The sequence below is a fragment of the Protopterus annectens genome, chromosome 14.part0 (genome assembly GCF_019279795.1).
Source record: "Protopterus annectens isolate FY-2018-M chromosome 14.part0, PAN1.0, whole genome shotgun sequence".
In the NCBI taxonomy this organism is placed as follows: Eukaryota; Metazoa; Chordata; order Ceratodontiformes; family Protopteridae; genus Protopterus; species Protopterus annectens.
Genome location: NC_056748.1, coordinates 672,961,443 through 672,982,161, shown reverse-complemented (window position 1 = coordinate 672,982,161; position 20,719 = coordinate 672,961,443). Strand labels below are relative to the sequence as shown.

Sequence of the window (20,719 nt, the reverse complement as noted above, 5' to 3'; positions counted from 1 at the left end):
CTATTTGACTGATTAGAACCTGCTTGACAGATAACCATGAAACTAGCTGTCAGTTTGTCCAAGAGTTTTTCACTTATGACCACACTGAAGGCTTTGGACAGGGTAAGCAACAATGATTAATTCAGTTTACTGAGGAAGCTGATTAGAGCTGATTAGAGCAGTACTTTTACTTCCTGGGGCAAATGCCATATTGAGGCAGAGACAGAATATTGTAGTCTAAGAGGTACTGAAGTAAGTGTGCTTCAGCACATTCTTCTACAATTTTAGACAGTGGAGAAAGTGTAGCAGTGGACTAGAAGTTGACAAAATCTGCAGTTTTACTGTTATGCAAGTGTGAAATGCATGACCTTTTCCAAATAGATGGGACATACATTTCCAGGATATATCTGTTTATAAGAATGGACACTGTGTAGCCGATAACATCAGTAGTAAGTCAGCTCTGTTCTCTAGGGCTGTTGTTTACTGCTAAAGCAGTAGAATTGGGTTTAAGAATCTATTTTCTAACTCTAGAGAGTTGGTCTGTCTGGAGGGAGTAGATGTCAGAGAGGTTTGATAAAACAAGCTCATCAGCACTGATCTCTTTAAATAGTAGGAACTGTGAGCTAACATGCACAAAGTGTTTTAGCTATTTCACTTAGTGATTAGTTTGGTTAGAATGTTCTGACTGAGTTTAGGAGTTTGCTTGCAATATCCCAGAAATGTTTTGAATAATTTTGGTGGTTTCTTGTCAAGTGAAGAAGTGTTATTTTCTTTCTTAGAGATTATGAGATTTGGAATCTTTTGGGGGCTTAATGCCCATGCCATGTTTTCTATGCTTTATCCCTATCCTTTATTAGTTGTTTTATAGAGCATGTTTAGCCAAGGCAGATGGTTAACCTTTACTCTTCGCTTTCTAATAAGAGCTTGATTGTTTGCAGTGTTAAGAAAATCTTGCCCTAGAAGTAAATAGCAGCTTGCTTTTTTATGTTATACTCTATAATGAATCTAGGAAGCCATAGTTTGTACTTCAAGTGCTTTCATTCAGATAAGCAGATGTACGTGACATTATAGAAGGGGAGGAAATAGAGAAAGTACTATTTATGAGAGAGTGCTGCGGTGGTGGTGCTGCGGTAGCATTGTCGCCTCACAGTAAAACGTTGGCCTGTTCGATTCTCAGCTAGAGTGTCTTCTGTGTGGAGACATGTGTGAATGGGTGTACCTTTGTTGAAGGTTGTGTGTCAGGGCTGGCAACATGGCATGTAAAAATCTACTGCCAATCATTAGTGGACCGGAGTTCCGCTGTGGCAACCCCTAACTGGGAAAAGCCAAAAGACACAACAACAACTATTTATGAGAGAGTACTAGAAATTAAAAGTAGTAGCGTGTTTCAAGTGAAGACGATAGTGATAACTTAATTGCATCACTTATGTTTCACAATGCAAGGAACTTTTACTGCAAAGTGAATAATATATATGGTAACACAAGCATTTAGTGACTGCTTCCTGTGAAACATTAAGTGATGTACTTAAGTTCTGGCAGTGGATCCCTAGTATGAGGCCTGAGACCACAAGTCCCAATAGCACAAAAATTAAACTGAAATGTTGGTAAAGAAGAGCAAATTGCAAAACTGTTACACATTTAAAACATTTTTTGCAGGTTTGCACAACTTTCTCTCCTAAACCACAACATAGGAAGCACTGCTCCCATATTCCTGATAGTTATATATGTATTAACCTACAGATTTGTGTACCTTGGATTAGAGAATACTAGAAAATACAGCAAGCACAGATGTTTAGAATACATTCTACAAAAGCTGCAATTGCAGTTGCACATTAATGAGGATCACAGGGATAGTTTGGCAAACTTTGTGTTCCCGTGGAAACATACTCCCTTATTCATACAGCTGATAGAGTTATAGAACACCTATATTGTTTACCATTTTACAAATATCAACTAGTCAATTATCTATGTCGCACTTTAACGTTTTGATGGATTAATGTTCAATTAAATGCATGTGCAGTGCTTTGATGCTTAAGCATGTGGAAACAATCCTTTAAAGAAACCCTGCAGCACAGATACTGGCTAGCAATATATTTTGTTTGAAAAACAAGCATACACAGCTTGCATACTTTCTAACTAAAAATAAGCACAAATCAAAGTGTATCAATGAAATACCCCACAATGATCTGCAGATGATTGTTTTTAGGCTAGCAAAACATTTTTTTAAATAGCCAACAATAAAAAAATCAAGATACGTTTATAACCTAGTGAGGGGTACTACTGAAAGCCAATGCACACTTCTGACACTTTTTCAAATAAAACCAAGACCCAGTCCTCCAAAGGCAGACGTCCTGTCTTTTGGACCCCAGCCATAAACAAACTATACAATAGAAAGAGGAAGCTACTACATGATATAAAATCCCAAAAAGGGAAGGCATCTCTGATCAGTGTTAGCAAAAAACTACGGGCACTCATAAAATCATCTAAGGCCAGCTTCGAGAGAAAAATTGCACAGGACTCTAAGGATAATCACAAGGCTTTCTTTAGTTATGTTAGGAACTTGGGTGGGAATTCCCAGATATGCTCAGAATTAGTCCAAAATGACAAAACATACACCGAACCCACAGACATTGCCAACATCCTAGCTGACAGGTTCAGTGCAAACTTCTCCCCACCAGAAGGGCAAATATCTAATCCCAGCAGAGTGCTGCCCCCCCCTGACATCTCAGATGCTCAGGTAAGAGCCGCCCTCTCCAAAGCAAAAAACACAGCATCAATGGGACCAGACGGTGTCCCAGGCTGCGTCCTACATGAACTCCAAGAAGAGCTGAACCCAAACATAAAACTACTGTTCAATCTTAGCCTTACCACAGGATATGTACCCAAAGAGTGGCGTACAGCAACAGTGGTCCCTCTCCACAAAGGTGGTGCCTCAACGGATCCTGGAAACTATCGCCCCATAAGCCTGACTAGCTTGGTCTGCAAAGCTCTGGAAAGGATCATCATGGACCTCATAAATAAAGATATTGGGGACCTACAGACACTGGATCCTACCCAGTTCGGCTTTGTTAAGGGCAGATCCTGCCTCTTAAACCTGGTTGATTTCTTTAAAACAGTCACCAAGGCCATTGACGAGGGGAAGGTGATCCACACAGCCTACCTGGACCTCACAAAAGCCTTCAATACAATACCCCACTCGGGCATTATAGATAAGCTCACCAGCTTAAATATAAACCCCTATGTCATTAGATGGGTTGCAAACTGGCTCAAGGACAGAACCCACATGGTTAGAATTGCTGAAGCCATGTCAGACTCCAAACCAGTTACAAATGGCGTCCCACAAGGCTCAGTTCTGGGACCTCTCTTGTTCGGTATATATTTCTCGGAGGTACAGGCCAACATGGAAGGACTGTGGCTAACCAAGTTCGCAGATGACTGCAAACTGGGCACCATAATCGACTCTCCAGCTGACACAAGCATCCTCCAAAAGAGCCTCATAGAAACAGACAACTGGTGCCAGAGCCATAGCCTCAAGCTGAATGCCAAAAAGTGTACAGTCATCCCCTTTGGCAAAAACAAAGTGCCCACAAATTACCACATAGGTGGTAATCCATTAAGTACAGAAGAAGTAATTAGGGACCTGGGGACCCAAGTTGATAGCAATCTCTCATTTGACAACCACGTGTCCAAAGTGGTTAGAAAAACATTTTATATAGCCCACCTAAAAATGAAGGGATTCACATCTAGATCGAGGGAGGTCATCGTGCCTCTTTACTCATCCCTCATCAGGCCTATAATTGAGTACAATGCCCCTTTTGGGATGCACCTTACCAGACACCTGCAGCAACTGGAAAGACCCCAAAACTACCTCACCAAGAGGATCAAAGGGCTCAAACAGATGCCATATGCTGCCTGGTTAAAGAAACTCCAGCTCTACTCAGTGGCATACCGCCTGCTCAGAGGTGGTCTGTGCCTGACGTATAAAGCCATGTCCAATCCGGAATTAATGGACATGCTGCACCTCAGAAAATCCAAATTCCATTGAGCTACGTGCTCGAGAGACTTGAACCTCAGCACTGAAATAAATAGGACATGCTGGAGGGACAGATTCATAACCCAGAGGCTCCCTTCACTCTGGAATAAAATCCCAGTCCAGGTTAGGCAGAGTCCCTCATTGACTCTCTTCAAGAGGAATCTTGATAAGTGGATGGGGGATCATTGGTTTACTCTGGGTATCACTTCTGTGTCACTGTTAGACAGAGGCACAGTATACTAACCTCGAAAAAGGGCATAGCAAAATTAATTTAAAATGGGTGGCGAAAGCCAAACACACTCTGGCTAGGCTTATAAATGCCCTAGGGCAGATAGCCTAGTATGAACCTATGAATATATAAGACACAAAATAATTTCTGTCACTGTGAGATTTTCATCTAGGGAGAATTCATGAACCTTCTGACTAATTAAATTTTGTCCATACCAAAGCCAAGTTTCTGTTGCTAACTTTCACTTAATCCTTATGAGGTATTTGCTTCCGACAAGAAATACAATTGTTAACTTTTTCTGACATCGGTCTGAGGCAAGGAAAGTACTTAGCTTTATAGAAGACTTCGGTCTGAAACTCGAATTCGAAAATCTCAGGAGTTGGCCAACCGGCACTTGCGAACTGCTTCTGCTTCGGGCACCAAGCAGCAAGAAAAACTGAAGAAAATGGCATTGGTTGCAATATATGTACCCTTGGCGCACTGATGTCAGGGATCAGGCGACAGCAACAGACGTCGGACCAAGACTTTGGAAATCCGGCTGACTGCGGGACCGCCTGATGACAGGATAACCAAAGTGTGATGACTGCAGCAGGGTAACACAATGAACATCAGACAAGAATCATTGCCTTGATTGCTTTATATAAAATGTGTCTGTTTAATTTGCTATTGACTACAAAGAAAATAAGACTGCATTTTACTATACCTTCATCGATATTAACTTTGTTATTATGCACCACATGCAAGATAGCAGACTCAAAGGGTCCCACAGTGGGAGTGGGAGGAAATCAGAGCTCAGCTCTGAGCCCACTACCATTCATAATGGTGATAGAATACATCAGCAAACAGCTCAGACAGCCAGGGGACAAATATACAAAGAAGGTGATGCAAACAATGCAGATTGAACAGAAACTTCAGCAAATGAATGGAAACTGAAAGGCAAATCTGAAGGTACATGAGATGGAACTGAGTGCGGACAAGACAGTGGTCATGGCAACAAATACGGAAAATCCAAAGAAACTCAAAACCGATAAAGAATGGATCACAGTGGAAGAGACTTCAAGTATCCAAATCTGTGGTTATGGAGAAGGGAAGTTTGAATAAGGAGATCAAAACTAGAAATGGAGGTGTTGTAGCGAAATGGTACAGAGTATCAAGAGTAGTGTACGACAGAAGAACGCCAAAGAAATTGAAATGTAAGGGATACAAAACAACTGTGTACCAGTGCTGCTACGTCACAGAAATCTGAACAGTGAAGAGAGAGCAATTCAGGAATACTGCGGAGGTGAATATGAAATCCTGGAGATGGGCCATAAGATGTCCATTGTATGGCAGATGATGAAATTAAGGTCATCAAAGTACAAACCAAGGTGGAGAAAATCAAGGAGAACAGATCATGGTAGTTGAGTTGTATGTTCAGAGGGTAATTTGGAAAAATAGATTTGGAAGAGAGACAGAAAGAGGGAAAAGAAGAGCTGAGGATATGGAGTCATAAAATGCAAAAGATAAGATGAGAAGACCTGAGACAGCTAGGCATAGATGTTCAACAAGGTACAAGTGTGGCTCTAAATGGAGAGAAATGCTTGCAGGTTCAATACTTCTGACTCGCAAAAGGTAGGAAGAAGGAACTAAAAGATTATGAAGGCAAGATAATTAAGACTTTCTATTAACTTTTCAGCATTTAATTGGCCTTATCTAGTTTTATCTCACCTAATCACTATTAATACTGCCACACATTTTCAAATACCCTCCAATAAATTTCAGTTATTTTTATGTTCCAGTCATTTATAAAATTGGCACTGTTTGTAGACTACTTACAGCTTTACTGTATGTATTCGTATTATAGAGATTTTACTTATCATAACACATCTATATTGACATTTTCCTCACAGTTTGTCATGGCATTATACTTCTGGCATGTTTAGATTTATCATTACTAGAATGTATACTTTCCATAAGATCTGTTTTGATTTTCTTCATGGTAATCCATATTGTTTAATGTCGCTTGCCTTTGTCAGTGTGTTAACTAACAGAAAATGAGTCAAACAATAATGCTTTGTGATAACATTGTTACTTCATTTGTATGAACTATAACAGACTAGTTCACTGCTTTACTGGTGGTATGACAGTGTAGACATTTTGAGAGGTGTAATTTTAATGGATGCTACTAAGTAAAAATTCTACTACATCCAATTAACTGATAAGGTAAACCCAATCAAGTATGTACATGTTGTAAATGGGTCTATATTATTTTGCTGAAATGTTATTCCGGTGAACACCTATTCAGTGAACACTAATCAGTGAAAACTGTGTCAGCAATTCACTAAATTTACTAAAGGCAACAAAATAGTTGCCTGAAGCACAATGGACCAAATTGTAGTTGACTCAACCTCATCCAATTGTTGGGGCTTCACCCTCCACTCCCCACTTATTTATATCAACTCTGAGATCACACTACAGTAGAGAAAAGGGCAAAATTCTGTAGTTGTCCATTGTGCTTCGGGCAACTATTTCATTGTCTATAGTTAATCCAGTGAATCACTGAAGCGATTTTCATTGATTACAGGTCGATGAATAGGTGTTTGCCAGAATAACATTTCAGCAACGTAATATAGACCCAATGTAAATACATTTCCTGTGTCATTGATTCTTTTTCTTTCAAACCCTACAAATAATAAATCTCCACTCAAAAGTTTCTATAACTAATGAATTGAGTATTACTACAGAAAATATGTTTCAAGCAATTCTTAAAACCTTGAGTAATATATACTGTTAATCAAAAGAAACAGAAAAGTGGTACCTAATATGTTATTCATTGACACAATTAGATGGTTATGACTAATGGTTTGTGTGAGAACAAGTACTGAAATGCTGTCTGTAGAATATATTTCACACATGAATAATCACATAAACCTAATAACAGTAGTTTAGACACCATCAATATTTCTTCATATTCTACATTGTTGCAATAAATGCAAAACAGGTGCAGCACTTGCAGCCTTTTTTTTTCAGTAGCTACATTGTTAGAAATGCTTGTAAGAAAATGACAATTTACAAACAAATCCAACAAGATTATTTCTCATTAACATACATTTCATGTAGTAGCCAGTCAGCAACTTACTTTGCTTTCGCTTCTGCATCTTCATAGGCCTTGTTGGATACATCCTCCAGTCCACCAATTAAGTGCTTGAATGAACTGCAAGATAAAGATAATACAATTTAGATAAAATGTTGCTAATTGTAACATGCCTATATTAGCAACATTGTGCATCCTCTGTGACTATTAAATGTATAATGGTTTGCTATTATGACGAAATACTGCCACTGTTTAACTCTTTAACTAAAAAAAAGAAGTAAACACAAGTATAAATGAGCATTTGACTGCATGTACAATTTTCAGGAAGGAGCACACAATATCCAGTGTTAACTACAAAATAATGCCACCACACTCCAGTCTCCTGCTTCCCATCAGTCAGTACTAGGTCTTCTTCTGTCCCCATCACTACGATCTGACTCAATACTCCTAGCATGTTCCATGTCCCACATAATTAAAACCCTTAAAAATACTGTATCATATTTATTTTATTTAGTTCATTTTTATCGTAGTTTATGCAGGTCATTAAGTGTTCAGGTTATTAACAGAAGATGTGAGGGGTGGAAATGAGAAGTCAAAATTAAAGATAACCAGCCTGGCAGGATTAGATAAATAATGTACAGTGAATAATAATTAGCTAATTCCCTGAAAACTTAACAGATGCTATACAAACTTCCATTATGTAATAATTTTTTCTAATATTTCATGACATAAATATCCTCAGCATGAAGGTTACTTCTAATTTAGATTTTGGCTGTGGTTTTGTTCATTAGTATGGATAGACGCCTGCTTCTCTGCACAACATATCTACATTTTGTTTAGTTCCTTAGCTTTGACATGCCAGCTGTTTTATACAATGGGATCTGGATTATTTCTAGGCGTACATTATGTGAGTATACTTATCTCAAGAAACTGAGACATATTAGACTGGAAATGTGTTCTGTTTCAAGCAATAAGACATTAAATTACATGAGATAGATGGAGTTTCCAAACACAGATCACATTTTTGATGTATAACTCAATATCTCAATCTTGGCTTCATAGCGTAGAGGAATGTGTGATCCAGATGAACTGAGATCGCTTAGTGACTCGATCAGTAGAGGAGCTAGGAAAGATGAGATGGGGTAGGAATGAGATCTGGCTCCCCTCTCTCATAGTGAATAAGATGTGATGTGAGTACAAGGCAAACTAACGTTAAAACTGGAATTGAAGGATAGGACTGGAGCTGACTGATGTAATGTGCAGTGACGTGCATGATGTCAGGAGCCCCATCCAGTTGGAGCATCCCAAACTCCACATACATACCTGGCAGCATGACTGCACTGCTGGATACGACATGTCTCTATCACAAAACTCCTACAGCCCAAGTATTTTCAGAGTCAGAGGGTTGGACCTTGAACACTAAATTAGGAGCAATAGGTAAGACAGCAGCATATGGTCAGCTGAAAGGTAAGCAATGAGGTAGGCAAAAAAAAAAAAAAAAAAATATATATATATATATATATATATATATATATATATATATACATATACATACATACATAAGTGCATGCATATATTTTTACCATGTCTTGATATTATGTGCATTAAAATGTGTCTCATTGTATTTAGATTTTTTTATACCCCAAAATGGTGAACATGGGGCCTAGCAGTTTGATATAATTTATTTTAATTAGTGTCTCTCTCTCGCTTTTATTTTTCAGAATACAGTTTGGGTTTCTATCACATGAATCATGCCTGACTTCTTATTTGATAGGTTTATTTCTTTTTTTCATTTGAGTAGCAGTGATATAATTAAGAGGTTCTGGCTTTTTATTATTAACCTGTCAAAACAGAATAAGAGCTCCTTCTAACTAAATTATTTTTATATGTATACTATAAGTTTGTAAAATCCTTACATAGTCTATATACATTTTTCTTTAAATACAAAATAGGTAAACACACAGGGTATTTTTAAGTTTTTAAATCTGTAGCCCTTAAAAATTCTAGGCGAGACTTCCTCTTCAGTCTTTGTAGGAGAGAAAGCTGTCAGCATAGAATTGTTCATTCAACAGTGTCTGTAAGTTGTCACTTCAAAGTGCTGTTATGAAAACTGCCTGCTGCAAGTAGTTTATACTATTCTTCTTAATTCTGTAGTTACATGAGTTACATGAATTAAAACAACTCCTCAAATGACAAACATGAAAATGTTTCCTCTTTGTTTATACACTGAATTAGAATAAGAAATTCATATTCTTTATATAAAGGTTCTACTTATTGAAAAAAGAGTCTCAATTTAGCTTTTTGTTACATTTCACATGCTACATCAAGACATGGTCATAAGATAGACATTCATCGGCTGTAATTAAAAAAAAATGAAATAATATTCACTGTCTAGCCTAGAAAGGTGAGTCAAATTCCTTTTTTGAAACAATGTAAGTTTTAGTAGGAATTTTACAATCAGTGTTTGTGAAAAAAGTTGAAAAAAAAATAAAAGTGATGAAGGGTTTCTTAGTGCAAAGCAACATCCATGTGATATTAGAGGAAGACACAATAACTCTGACAACAATTGACGTGAGTGTCTCTTTAAGTTAAGCACTAAAAAAGTCTAGATGTATACTAGGCAATGTAAATAAGGCGAGGCTTGTATGGCTTGATATTTATGTATTCAGGCAGAAATCTGGAACACATTTAATTCAGTAAGTTAAAGAATCATGACTAACAAGTCTCAGAAACTATGACAGCTACCTTCTGCATAGGAGGCTTTTAAGCAGGATGAACATTCTGGTAGAAGTCCTGCTTTTTTAACTATTTTGTATTAAATGCATGAGGAAGAAAGATATTGCTTGAGAATGAAATGTACCCACAAAACACACTTCTAGTGATCCTTTTATACTGTAACGGTGTTTAGTTACTATAGTGATTATTCTTTCTTGTATTTTGGCTAAGTTTCCTGTAACATTTATCTCCAGACATGAATAAGATAAGGGTTTACAACATACAATAACTGATGTTCATCCCAAGTTTTCATTGGTCTGCTTATTACTACAGAATTGCTCATTAATTTCTCTTTTCTTTTTTTAACAGGTAAATAGTTCAATTGAGTATGTGGGGACCAAATCACAGTCCACTGAGCCAACTACATGAAATGACTCAACTGAATTTGTCATTTTAGAACTAGTGCATGTAGTGTTTTGAAGAAGTGGGTTTTCTTTTTTCTCCAGAGCTTGACTCTGGTGTTAGTATTATGTATGTTGGATGCAATAAACCACATATAGCATACGTGAAAGAAAAATTATAGATATGTTATGTGTCAAATTCACTCACATGCTCATCTGAACTGTTTACTCTACAAAATTATAATTTGGCCCTTTTGGATTTGTTTTGCAAAATGGACCACATTTCCTTATGTAATTATAAAGTAGTACAGTTATAAACAGCACCCATCTTGAAACAGAATAAACTATCAGTAACAATGATCATGCCTTAACTACTTCAAACACATACAGAATCACCAGAAAATAAAATAAAATAAAACAAAATAAAAAAATGAGAGAATCACTTTCCTTGTATTTTGTTAAGTCTAAATAATCTGGACCTTTTACTAGACAAAACATACTGTTTGATGCTTAAGGTGAACAAAACATATAGAAAAGCATATTTTGAATGGGCTAACTCCGTTATTCCATTCCTCCTTGTATCACAATTGTTCTGCCATGTACTTTGTCTAAACTTCCTATACTATTTATTTTCAGGACATGAATCTAATAAAGATATGCAACATCACAATTATCATACTTAAAACAATTTGTGTTTTAATGGTCTACTCATTAGAAGTGAACTGCTCATTCTCTTTTTTTTTTTTTTTTTTTTTTTTAGCATGCAAAATAATTCAGTGAGTTTTTTTTTTTAGCATGCAAAATAATTCAGTGAGTTTGTAGGGTCTAAATTGCATTTTACAATTACATGCAAAGACTCTTAATTAGAATTGTCATTCTAGCACAACTGTATGTATTGTTTTAAAGGAGTGTGGTTTCATTCTTCTCCGAAGCTTGGCTTCAAACTTGGTCTAATTAAGGGACATAATATGTACATTGGGTGCCTACCTACATGAAAAACACAGTAGGGATTGTACCTCCACATATACAGATGTGGTATCTGTCAAATTCAGTTACATGCTAATCTAAGTTCTTTATTCTAAAGAAATATAATTTGGCTATTTTGGATTTTTTTATCATGGATAAGTTTTAATGTTTTTTGTAATTATGAAGTTAAAAGTTATAGTCAGCATTGCTACTTTGTTGGTAATCAACTCTATGAATAAAAAATATCTTCAACACTCGTGTAAATTGAAAAATGTATATGATGGTGGCAAAATGCAAATAAGAAACAGTTATAGCTGCAGTGTAAAAGGCTTCATTATAATCTCATTAGTATTTCTCTGAACTGCACTTTTCTGATACTCGTGTTGTCAGACCTAGTGGCTATAGTGTTTTCTTTGGTGGTCTATGCATCATATTGGCAAAGGCATCCCTTTATATACAGACACACACACACACACACACACACACACACACACACATGCCCATTCATCCAATGTCATCCATGCCCCTAAAGATATGCATTTACACATATCCACACACACATGGTAACATACCCCCCAACCTGATATCTTTGCTGAATGTACCTGCATGGTAACCACTTCCCTAAAAGTAAATGGGAAACCACCACATTTTGAGAGAAAAATGATCAATAAATCAAAATAAAAATGATTACAGGTGATGCCACAAGACCTATCAAGATCTGTGGATAATGATAAGGAATATGGAATCGATAATAAGCAAATAACTGTCATAGTGGATTTATTAAGAAGTGGGAAATGGGTGAGGTTGTGTCAAATGGCAGAAACACAGTAAGTGCTATGTTGTAACAGTACTGAGTTTAAAAATAAAAAGGACAAAGTAGGTCCTTAAAGTCAAAGAAGGAAAGATAAAAATACCAAAACCACACAGTCATTCATGAAGTAACTAAATTATTTTTCTAAGAGATGATTGAAATGACTGAGGCTTCAGTAACACAGTGGATTAATGTATGCAAAACTGTAAGCTTATGACACACTGCCCACTTTGTCCTCCAACAGCATATATTTACAAAGGCTATCAGTTATATGAAACATTCAGCAGTGGAAATCAGGAGCTGTTCACATTTTTGGGGTAAGATACACACTTTACTAGCATTAGCTCATCCATTAGATTGCTGTATTTGCAAGCAGTTCTTCAAGTAGAACCAAATTCCCTGCTAAGGCTTCCTCTAAAAGGAATCTTCAACAGTAAGTTTGTCTAATAATATGAAAGGCCTAATATGAGTGAGGAAATGGCTGTGCATTGGATTCCTGCATGCTGTGAGCATTTCTTATTCCCAGAGCAAATCACCATGGAGAGTTTCTGTGCATGACCCCTCACTTTCTAGCTTAATTTAATAAAACTGCATCATCTTTGCTGTGTTTTGTTCCATATCTTCTTCAAGTGTCTTTGACTGGAATTAGATCAACTTTATTTTGTATTCTTTTAGTGAATTTATTTCTGACCTTCCGAGTCCTTCATGAAAGCTGATTCTGACTTGAATTACAAGAAATTGAAAAATGTACTAGGTTATTTTCAATTTTATATAACTTTACCTAAAGGAGTGTATTACTGCAATAATATTTGTAAATTGAAAGCATTTTTTCATCTTCAAGTTGACCAAGGAAATTGAAAGAAAAAAATACCTTGTTGTACCACAATGACCATCATACATTATATGTTGAAACTCAGTGGTCACTAACCTCAATTCAGTTCCTTTTATTTCCCTTTGATTGCATGTACTGAGAGCTGAATAAGAGGTATTATAATGACCACGAGTCTCGTATCCCATTTGTAGGCCTCAGTATTCAGGTATTCATTTGTTCTTCTTGGCATTCTATGAAATGTGTACTTGAGGTTTCGTACTGTTCCTTCCATTGTGAATGCTTAGACAATCAGGTATAAAACAGCTGTGTCTAGCAAATAAAGCCTCTCACTGTTTTCCAGAAATATATCAAATCATATATATGTGTGCTTGCTGTATTATGAGCCTAATATTTATCACTTTTATATGAACAATACAACATATTGTAGTTATATATGATTTGTATAAACAGTACATTTGAAAGAAATGTCATTTTGCTCAATGTTACTTTCAGAAAATTGATAGATAAAGAAAAAATCATTCCTACAACTTTTGTATAACATGGTGACTTTAAGGTTAGAGATGGAATTTAGCATGTAATAAAGGTTAGGTCTATGTGTAGGTAATGGCTGCATTTAGGGTTAGACTTGGAAGTCTGGGTTAATGCTAAGATTTTCTGGCATGTAATATACTGCACAGTGTCTGCAAGGTTAGAAATAATTATATCTTACCAAAAACAGTGTTCAGAATTCTGCATATTGATGTTGCTTTGAGTACTTAGTGCCTTTTAATATTCTTTTAGTTGATATGTTTTACTATTCTGACTCGGCTCTTATTTTCAATGAATTACTTTATTTAAATATGTTGGAGATATGAGAAATAATTGCACTAGAGGAGTCCATAAATGTTTTTGGCACAGATTATAGTTCAGAGTCACAAGAGGGGATTTTGTACAGATGGAAGACTCATACTGACACTTACTAAAAATTATGTTGGGGGTTTGTGTGTACCTTTCGCAAAATGTCATTTATGAAAAAATGTGGAATATGCCTTTTGAAGTATAGTGCATATGGAAAATTTAGACAATGCCTTTAAAATGGGGTAAAGGGACTGGCACTTGCAAAGTTCTTACATCAATTTAGTTAGGCAATCACCTGTATTACTTAGATAATGAGATGTTATTTGACTATTGTATTATTTAAAAGAGTTTGTCTACTCAGAGGAAAAAAATAGAAAGCAAGTTCCTGATTTATTGGTTCAGCAGATGGTAAATTAGGGACTTTACTTAGAATTCCAAGATTTGTGGTGTTAAACAGCCACTTTTTATTAACGTGAGCCTCCATTTTGTTTCTAGACTCACAGTATGTCTATGTAGTTATGAATGTATTTTTATTATTATTTTATGAAGTATATTTTTGTTAATTAGTTAGGTAATTTATGGACAAAAATTTGTGTTTAAAAATAAATTTCACATAAAACAGACATGTCTGCAGTGAACTGGTAAAGTTAATTATTCATGTCATGGATGTATACAGACAGCCTGAACATGAAAAAACTCAAAATCCTCCAAATCTAAACAACAATTGCAAGAAAAGCCTTCATTACTGAAGGGAATACTGCTCTGAATGGAAAGGCATGTCACTCTGCAGTCTAACTAGGGCGACATCTAATAATACTTTCTCTTAAAAGGTTTTTACTAGAAGTAGAACACCATATTATGTCCTGAATATATTCCTTCTTGTTGCCAATTCTGCATTGTTTTCATGTTGTATTTCTTTCTGTTCTACACATCCTGTTACCCCCCCCTAGTATATTGCGGAATCATGACACATCATTCTAGTTTCACTTATCCAGTCTCTAAGGCATGCTCATTTCCTTATGTCTTACAAAAGAACCACTACCCTTTACCACTTTTTTTGGTCATCCTATTCTATAGTTCTTCAAAGAGTAGGAAGAATTTTTTCATACACTCTTTCCAAAACTAACAAAAATAGTCAAAGCATGCCTTTACCAGTTACTGACAATGGATTAGGGTGGGATCTACTACAAGCACTTGAGTCCTAACTGCTTGAAAAAACTGTCTTGAAGCCAGGGACTTGAGCATCCTGTAGCCATACCTAAATATGGATAAGAGTTTGGGAACGCAGCTGTCACACCTTACCTGAACACATTATTCCAGTTTGTGTGAGGTATGTTTGCATCAGTGGGGAGGGAAAAGGAGGGGGGTTACAGTTAGGTAGTAAGAAGGGAGTCTTAGGTTTAGGGAGAGGGAATGGAGTTTTTAGGGAAAAGGAGAAAGGACTGGGCTGAGAACTGTGTGAGAGTTTAGGGTTAGGCCTCTTGCTGGTCTATACAGTTTTATATAGTTGGATGATATGAAAGCTACACAGATGCAGAATGGTTAGTGGAGGTTAGAGCACTTGCTGTTTCTCTCAACTGGCAGTGAGCATGTTGCAAGCTACAAGCATGCAAGTACCTATAACAGACTCTTTATGGTGACTTCCAAAATCTTCAAGTCCCCATCATAGATGATACTACCAGGTGCATACTGCAGTTTTATACTGCCCAATCTGATTCTTTCTTGAAGCCATTATTACACCTAGGTCATTTTTTCCAGCAGTACCACTTCTGTTCATATTTGTAGTTGTCTATAACTGCTATTCATAAAAGTGCATAACACTGCATGCTTTGCATTAAAACATGTCAATCATTTACCTGTTTTTTTCTAGTGATTTTGATGTGCAGTACCAAAATGGCACCCTGTGTATTTACAACACTGACATAAAGGGCCTCGGCAAAACAATATCAGTGTATTCCACAGGACTGTGTTATATTGTTCACACTAAGGTACAGTAAACTTGGCATTTGACTAACTCTCAAAGCTGATTCTTATGTATGGAAATATGCCATGTGATACTAACCATATAATCATATATAAGCAGAGTGACTTCTCATATAAATGCTCAGTTTAAAAAAAAAAAATATATATATATATATATATATATATATATATATATATATATGTGTGTGTGTGTGTATGTGTATGTATAAAAATGAGTCTATAGGTCTCACTCTGTCACATAGATCCAAAGCATAGGTGCAGCTACAGTGTACAAAAATGTGGACAGCTGTCCCTGCAGGTACATATCTGTTCTACGAAACAGATTACAAAGGCTACATGCATAAACAGTTTTGCAGGGATATAGTATCCCAGACACCAGATGCAGTATCAGAGATGGTATGCTGGATAAATTTAGAACCAGCTCAGTATAGGACCAAAAGTAAGCTATTTCACGACCTTTATACAACAGTGCCATGGGGCGAGGCACTTCTTCCTACTACTTGATATTTTAATAGGGGGCTTTCTAAGAATGAAGGAGGAATGTCTTGATAAACACAACGTGCCAAAATGCATAATGTACCTGATTCATCTCATTATATACCCTGTCTACCTTCTCATGCCTCTGAACAGTCCGAAACATACCGTGCCATGGTGCCTTTTCACCATTATTACTTTCTACTACGTTCTTTAATAAAACACTTTGTGAACATGTTATTAAACACAAAAAAATGAAATGATCTCTTGGTGACAGCACGCTGAGGATAATTTGTACACAGTCCATGCTCAGTGGATTATTTATTAAAACCTGTGACTCCTTCCCCATGCTATCTGTAAAGTCATGCCAAGAAGACATCATTTGGACATGCACTGGTTAAAAGAAAATTACAACTTTATAAAGAATTTTATTTTAAAAAGTTAAAATTAAATGTGGACTAGGGAAGGGAAAATAATTTGCAGTGCTGTAAGCAATAATGAAAAATTGAACCTACAAACAGTTTGGCTACACTAAAAACCTACCTAGTACATAGCTGTCCAACATATAATTCTGCCATCTATTACCTAAGTATAAGGACTCAAAGTTTTGTCAAACCTTCTATCAAGGAATTTACTACAGAATCATTAATATTAACTTTAATGATTCTTGGCACTGCTATTAAAATCTAGAATAATAAAACAAACATTTGCAGTGAACTTTAGATGTTTATTCTGAGGACATACAGGAACAGAAAATGAAAGTGATGCAGTTACCAAATTTAGCAGCATCTTACAAGGAGTGTTTTAGCCAACTAACCCTAAAATTGCAAATACAACATTATGCATATTCAAATAAGTGCTTAATACTTCTTCAGCACAACTGAATTTGCTTATTGATTTCTTGTGATTATACCTAACACAGTCTGGAAACAAAATGACAGTCAAAGTTCAACTAACTGATATTGTCTACATTTAATTCAGTATCCTACTAGTGCTGTCTCCATCAAGTTAGCATGCACAAGACTTTTGGCTCAAGTATAACTTCTGCAGGAAAATGTTGCATGATTATGCCACTGTCAATCACTTGTGTGAATGTTTTAGAGTAGGTACATACATAATCTCAGCTGCTTGTTGAGATAATCCGACCTCAGCTGGCCTACCTCCCAGTGCTGAATAATTCAATACATTTAAATGCACTGATAATCAACTCGGTCATTTTACAATTAAGGATGAAATGAATCCAATTCGACACTGATGACAATTTTATAAGAATTATAAGCACACACAGTGAGGTAGTTTTGCCACTAATCCATTGATGAGGTTTTAATTTTGCCAAGCAATGATTATGCTGCATTGTTTTTGTTTGGCCTTTAAGTTTTTCTGTCTTCAGATGGCCATTGAGTTCTGTCAAACTACTCTCTCAACTGAAAATGAATCTGAAAGGTAGATTAGATGTTGATGCTTTTATTGAGATGTGTGTGTGTGTGTGTGTGTGTGTGTGTGTGTGTGTGTGTGTGTGTGTGTGTGTGTGTGTGTGTGTGTGTGATTTTTGACATTATGGGCTACAAAACAACTGCCTGATTCATAATAATTTGAACACTACATTTTGAAAGTGTTTTTTTTTAATGGTAAAATAAATACTTGATATTGTTGTACAGCTAACATATATTTGCTTTTTCTCTGAGTAATAATAACCCTGGTACTGATTTTATTAAGTATCTGACGGTGTGCAGGGGAAAGTAGCTTCTTAAACAATAATTTTGGGTCAATGTACTTTCATTGATTTTTGACTGCAGTTTCATGCATCAGGGTCTGAGACAGAATATTTGAAAGTTGTGGGAGGTTTGTATGTATGGGCATTTTCATCAGGAACCATCATAAGATATAACTGGATCACCACTCCTTGGCAGGCTTTGGAACATTAAAATATACGAGAGTGACATATAGTACATAACAGAAATGTATGTGTGCTATCTGACATATGCATGTGCAGCACACAATCAGTTGAAATGTTGCCAACATTTTGTGTTATTAACTCAAATATCATGATCAGACATCTGAGCTGTAAACACTAAAAAAATTATGTGTGTCTGTATACACACACACACACATATATATGTGTGTATATATATATATATATATATATATATATATATAATGATATATACATATTAAATATTTACATAACATATAAATGCTTCTTCTAATAACTGTTACATATCATATATCAATTTTTTAACATTAAAAAGAGACCCATCTGCCACAGTATAATTATATTATTTGAAGAAATATAGAAAATATTTCCAGAGATGGTAAGGAAAACATTTAAATTTTAACACTTTTCAGTTCTTAATATATTAAGAGATACATTTTTTAGCCTTCCTAGAAATGAGGCATAACATGTATTTGTTTAAAAAATGATAAAATAATAATAAGGGTTAATAAAACCTAAACATTTATAATTCACAATGAATTAATAATGAAAACTAAACTATCATACAGACAATAATGTAGGGCTACGTACAGTAGCGAAGGACTCTGTCAGCGCATGATATATGTCGCATGCTGAAGTCTTTAATCTTTATGATGATAAACAGATTTCTGGCATGACAGATCAAACAAGAGTAATCCCTTTTCAGCATGACAAAGCTCTTAAAACATGCATACAGTTTTGTGCATTCATTAAACATAAATTTACACAAAAGTCAGAGCACTTTATCTCTGAACTTCTTTTATGTAACAGCCCCTTTGCAGCAATTTGATGTGACCTTACATCTCTTTTACTTTTATTTTCAGTCTCTTTTGATGTATGTACTGGGAAACATTTAGAAATGTCACACATCCATTTCTGGATTGGTAAGAGTTACATGTCTTTGCAATAATCTTGCAACACAGAATTAGGAAACATTATAAAGACTACAAGTAGAAAATTATAAAATGTGGGAAGACTTATAGAACAAACTGTTCCAGATAGCATTTTGAAACCGTGAATATGCTCATAAATTGTCCATCTAACAAGCAAAATATAAAATTATACAGACAGAGCAGGTTTGTAGCCAGACCTATATCATATGCCAGTCATAGCAAAATTTTTTTTTAATTCTAACATGCTCTTTCTGTCATGTTCATGTGCTATAGTTTAGCCTACTTTCTTTATAAAAACAACAGAAAATCTTCAGCAGGTCATAGATTTCCTTTTTCATATGCATGCATTACAATACAATGTGCATGTATAAAAATGTAAAAAATCTGTTACATTTAAATATGATACACACAGTTAGAGATGAACTAATAAACAAGGTCTCTCTGTTATTTTTAAGCAATTGGATTATTAGAACTGAAAGGTGAGATTGATAAACATGCAATGTACATAACAGGGCCAGTAGTGAAAAAAAATGTGCAGAAAAAATATTTGACAGATTTTGTGAAATATAAGCCCTGGATATGAATCAGGTTCCAGTACCCCAATTTGCCTATGGAACATACAACATATGGACATTTGGCCCATTATAAAAAATATCACAATTCACTTAATACAAGTTTAGCTAAGTTGACTTCTGATACAATCACCTAGCATGATGCTGTGACACAGACCTAGTTTATAATTTTATATAATGGCACAATTTTATATAATGGCACACGTACGCATATATATATATATATATATATATATATATATATATATATATATATATATATATATAAAATACACTGTGGACCCTTATAGATTGCACTGATTTTTAGGAAGTAATCACACGTAACCACATCACTACTGGCATTCCATGCAAACAGCTTCCCACCCTTTGCAGATTTGTAGTCACCTTTCAAACTGGCACATGCATATACACACACGCCCACACCGGCACACACCAACACACTCTCACTCATACACATTGCCAGTATTTGTTATATGTTTATTCTATTTTATGCTGTTATGCTTTATGACATGTATCTGTAATGTCTGCATGTGGAACATCTATATCTCACTGATTTCATCTCCCAGTACTTTGTATAGATGTCAACAATTCTCATGATTATATATAAAACATCTACTCTTGCTGATAGCCATCCTTAGAAGGTTCTTTTTGAAGTGTACACAGGCTACATGTGCAATGAGAATATGCATTGTATCTGTCATGCATGCTATACTAATGCAAGACACAGCCTGCAATACTGTGCACACGTGTCATTTGCTTAGCTAAAAACAGACATGCATGCATGTATACACAGATGCATACACTGTACCTGCTATGTGTCTTATCTGCATAGCAGACCATGTCTATGAATCCCCCTGTCATATATGTGCAATATTATTTAATTATTTTTCTAGAAGCAATATCCTAGGCCATAAAATATGTGGGTAGACTGAAATGATGAGGGCTTTCC

The 20,719-nt window shown here is 35.7% G+C and overlaps 1 protein-coding gene across 1 annotated transcript in view; it reads right to left on the bottom strand.

Annotated features, from left to right (window-relative positions):
* Nucleotides 1-20,719, bottom strand: part of PRKG1 (protein kinase cGMP-dependent 1) — a 3,380,995-nt gene that overhangs the window by 586,968 nt on the left and 2,773,308 nt on the right. Inside the window, exon 9 of the mRNA XM_044056419.1 lies at nucleotides 7,360-7,434. Within this exon, the coding sequence (XP_043912354.1) occupies nucleotides 7,360-7,434 (75 nt within the window). The remainder of the gene's footprint in view (nucleotides 1-7,359; nucleotides 7,435-20,719) is intronic.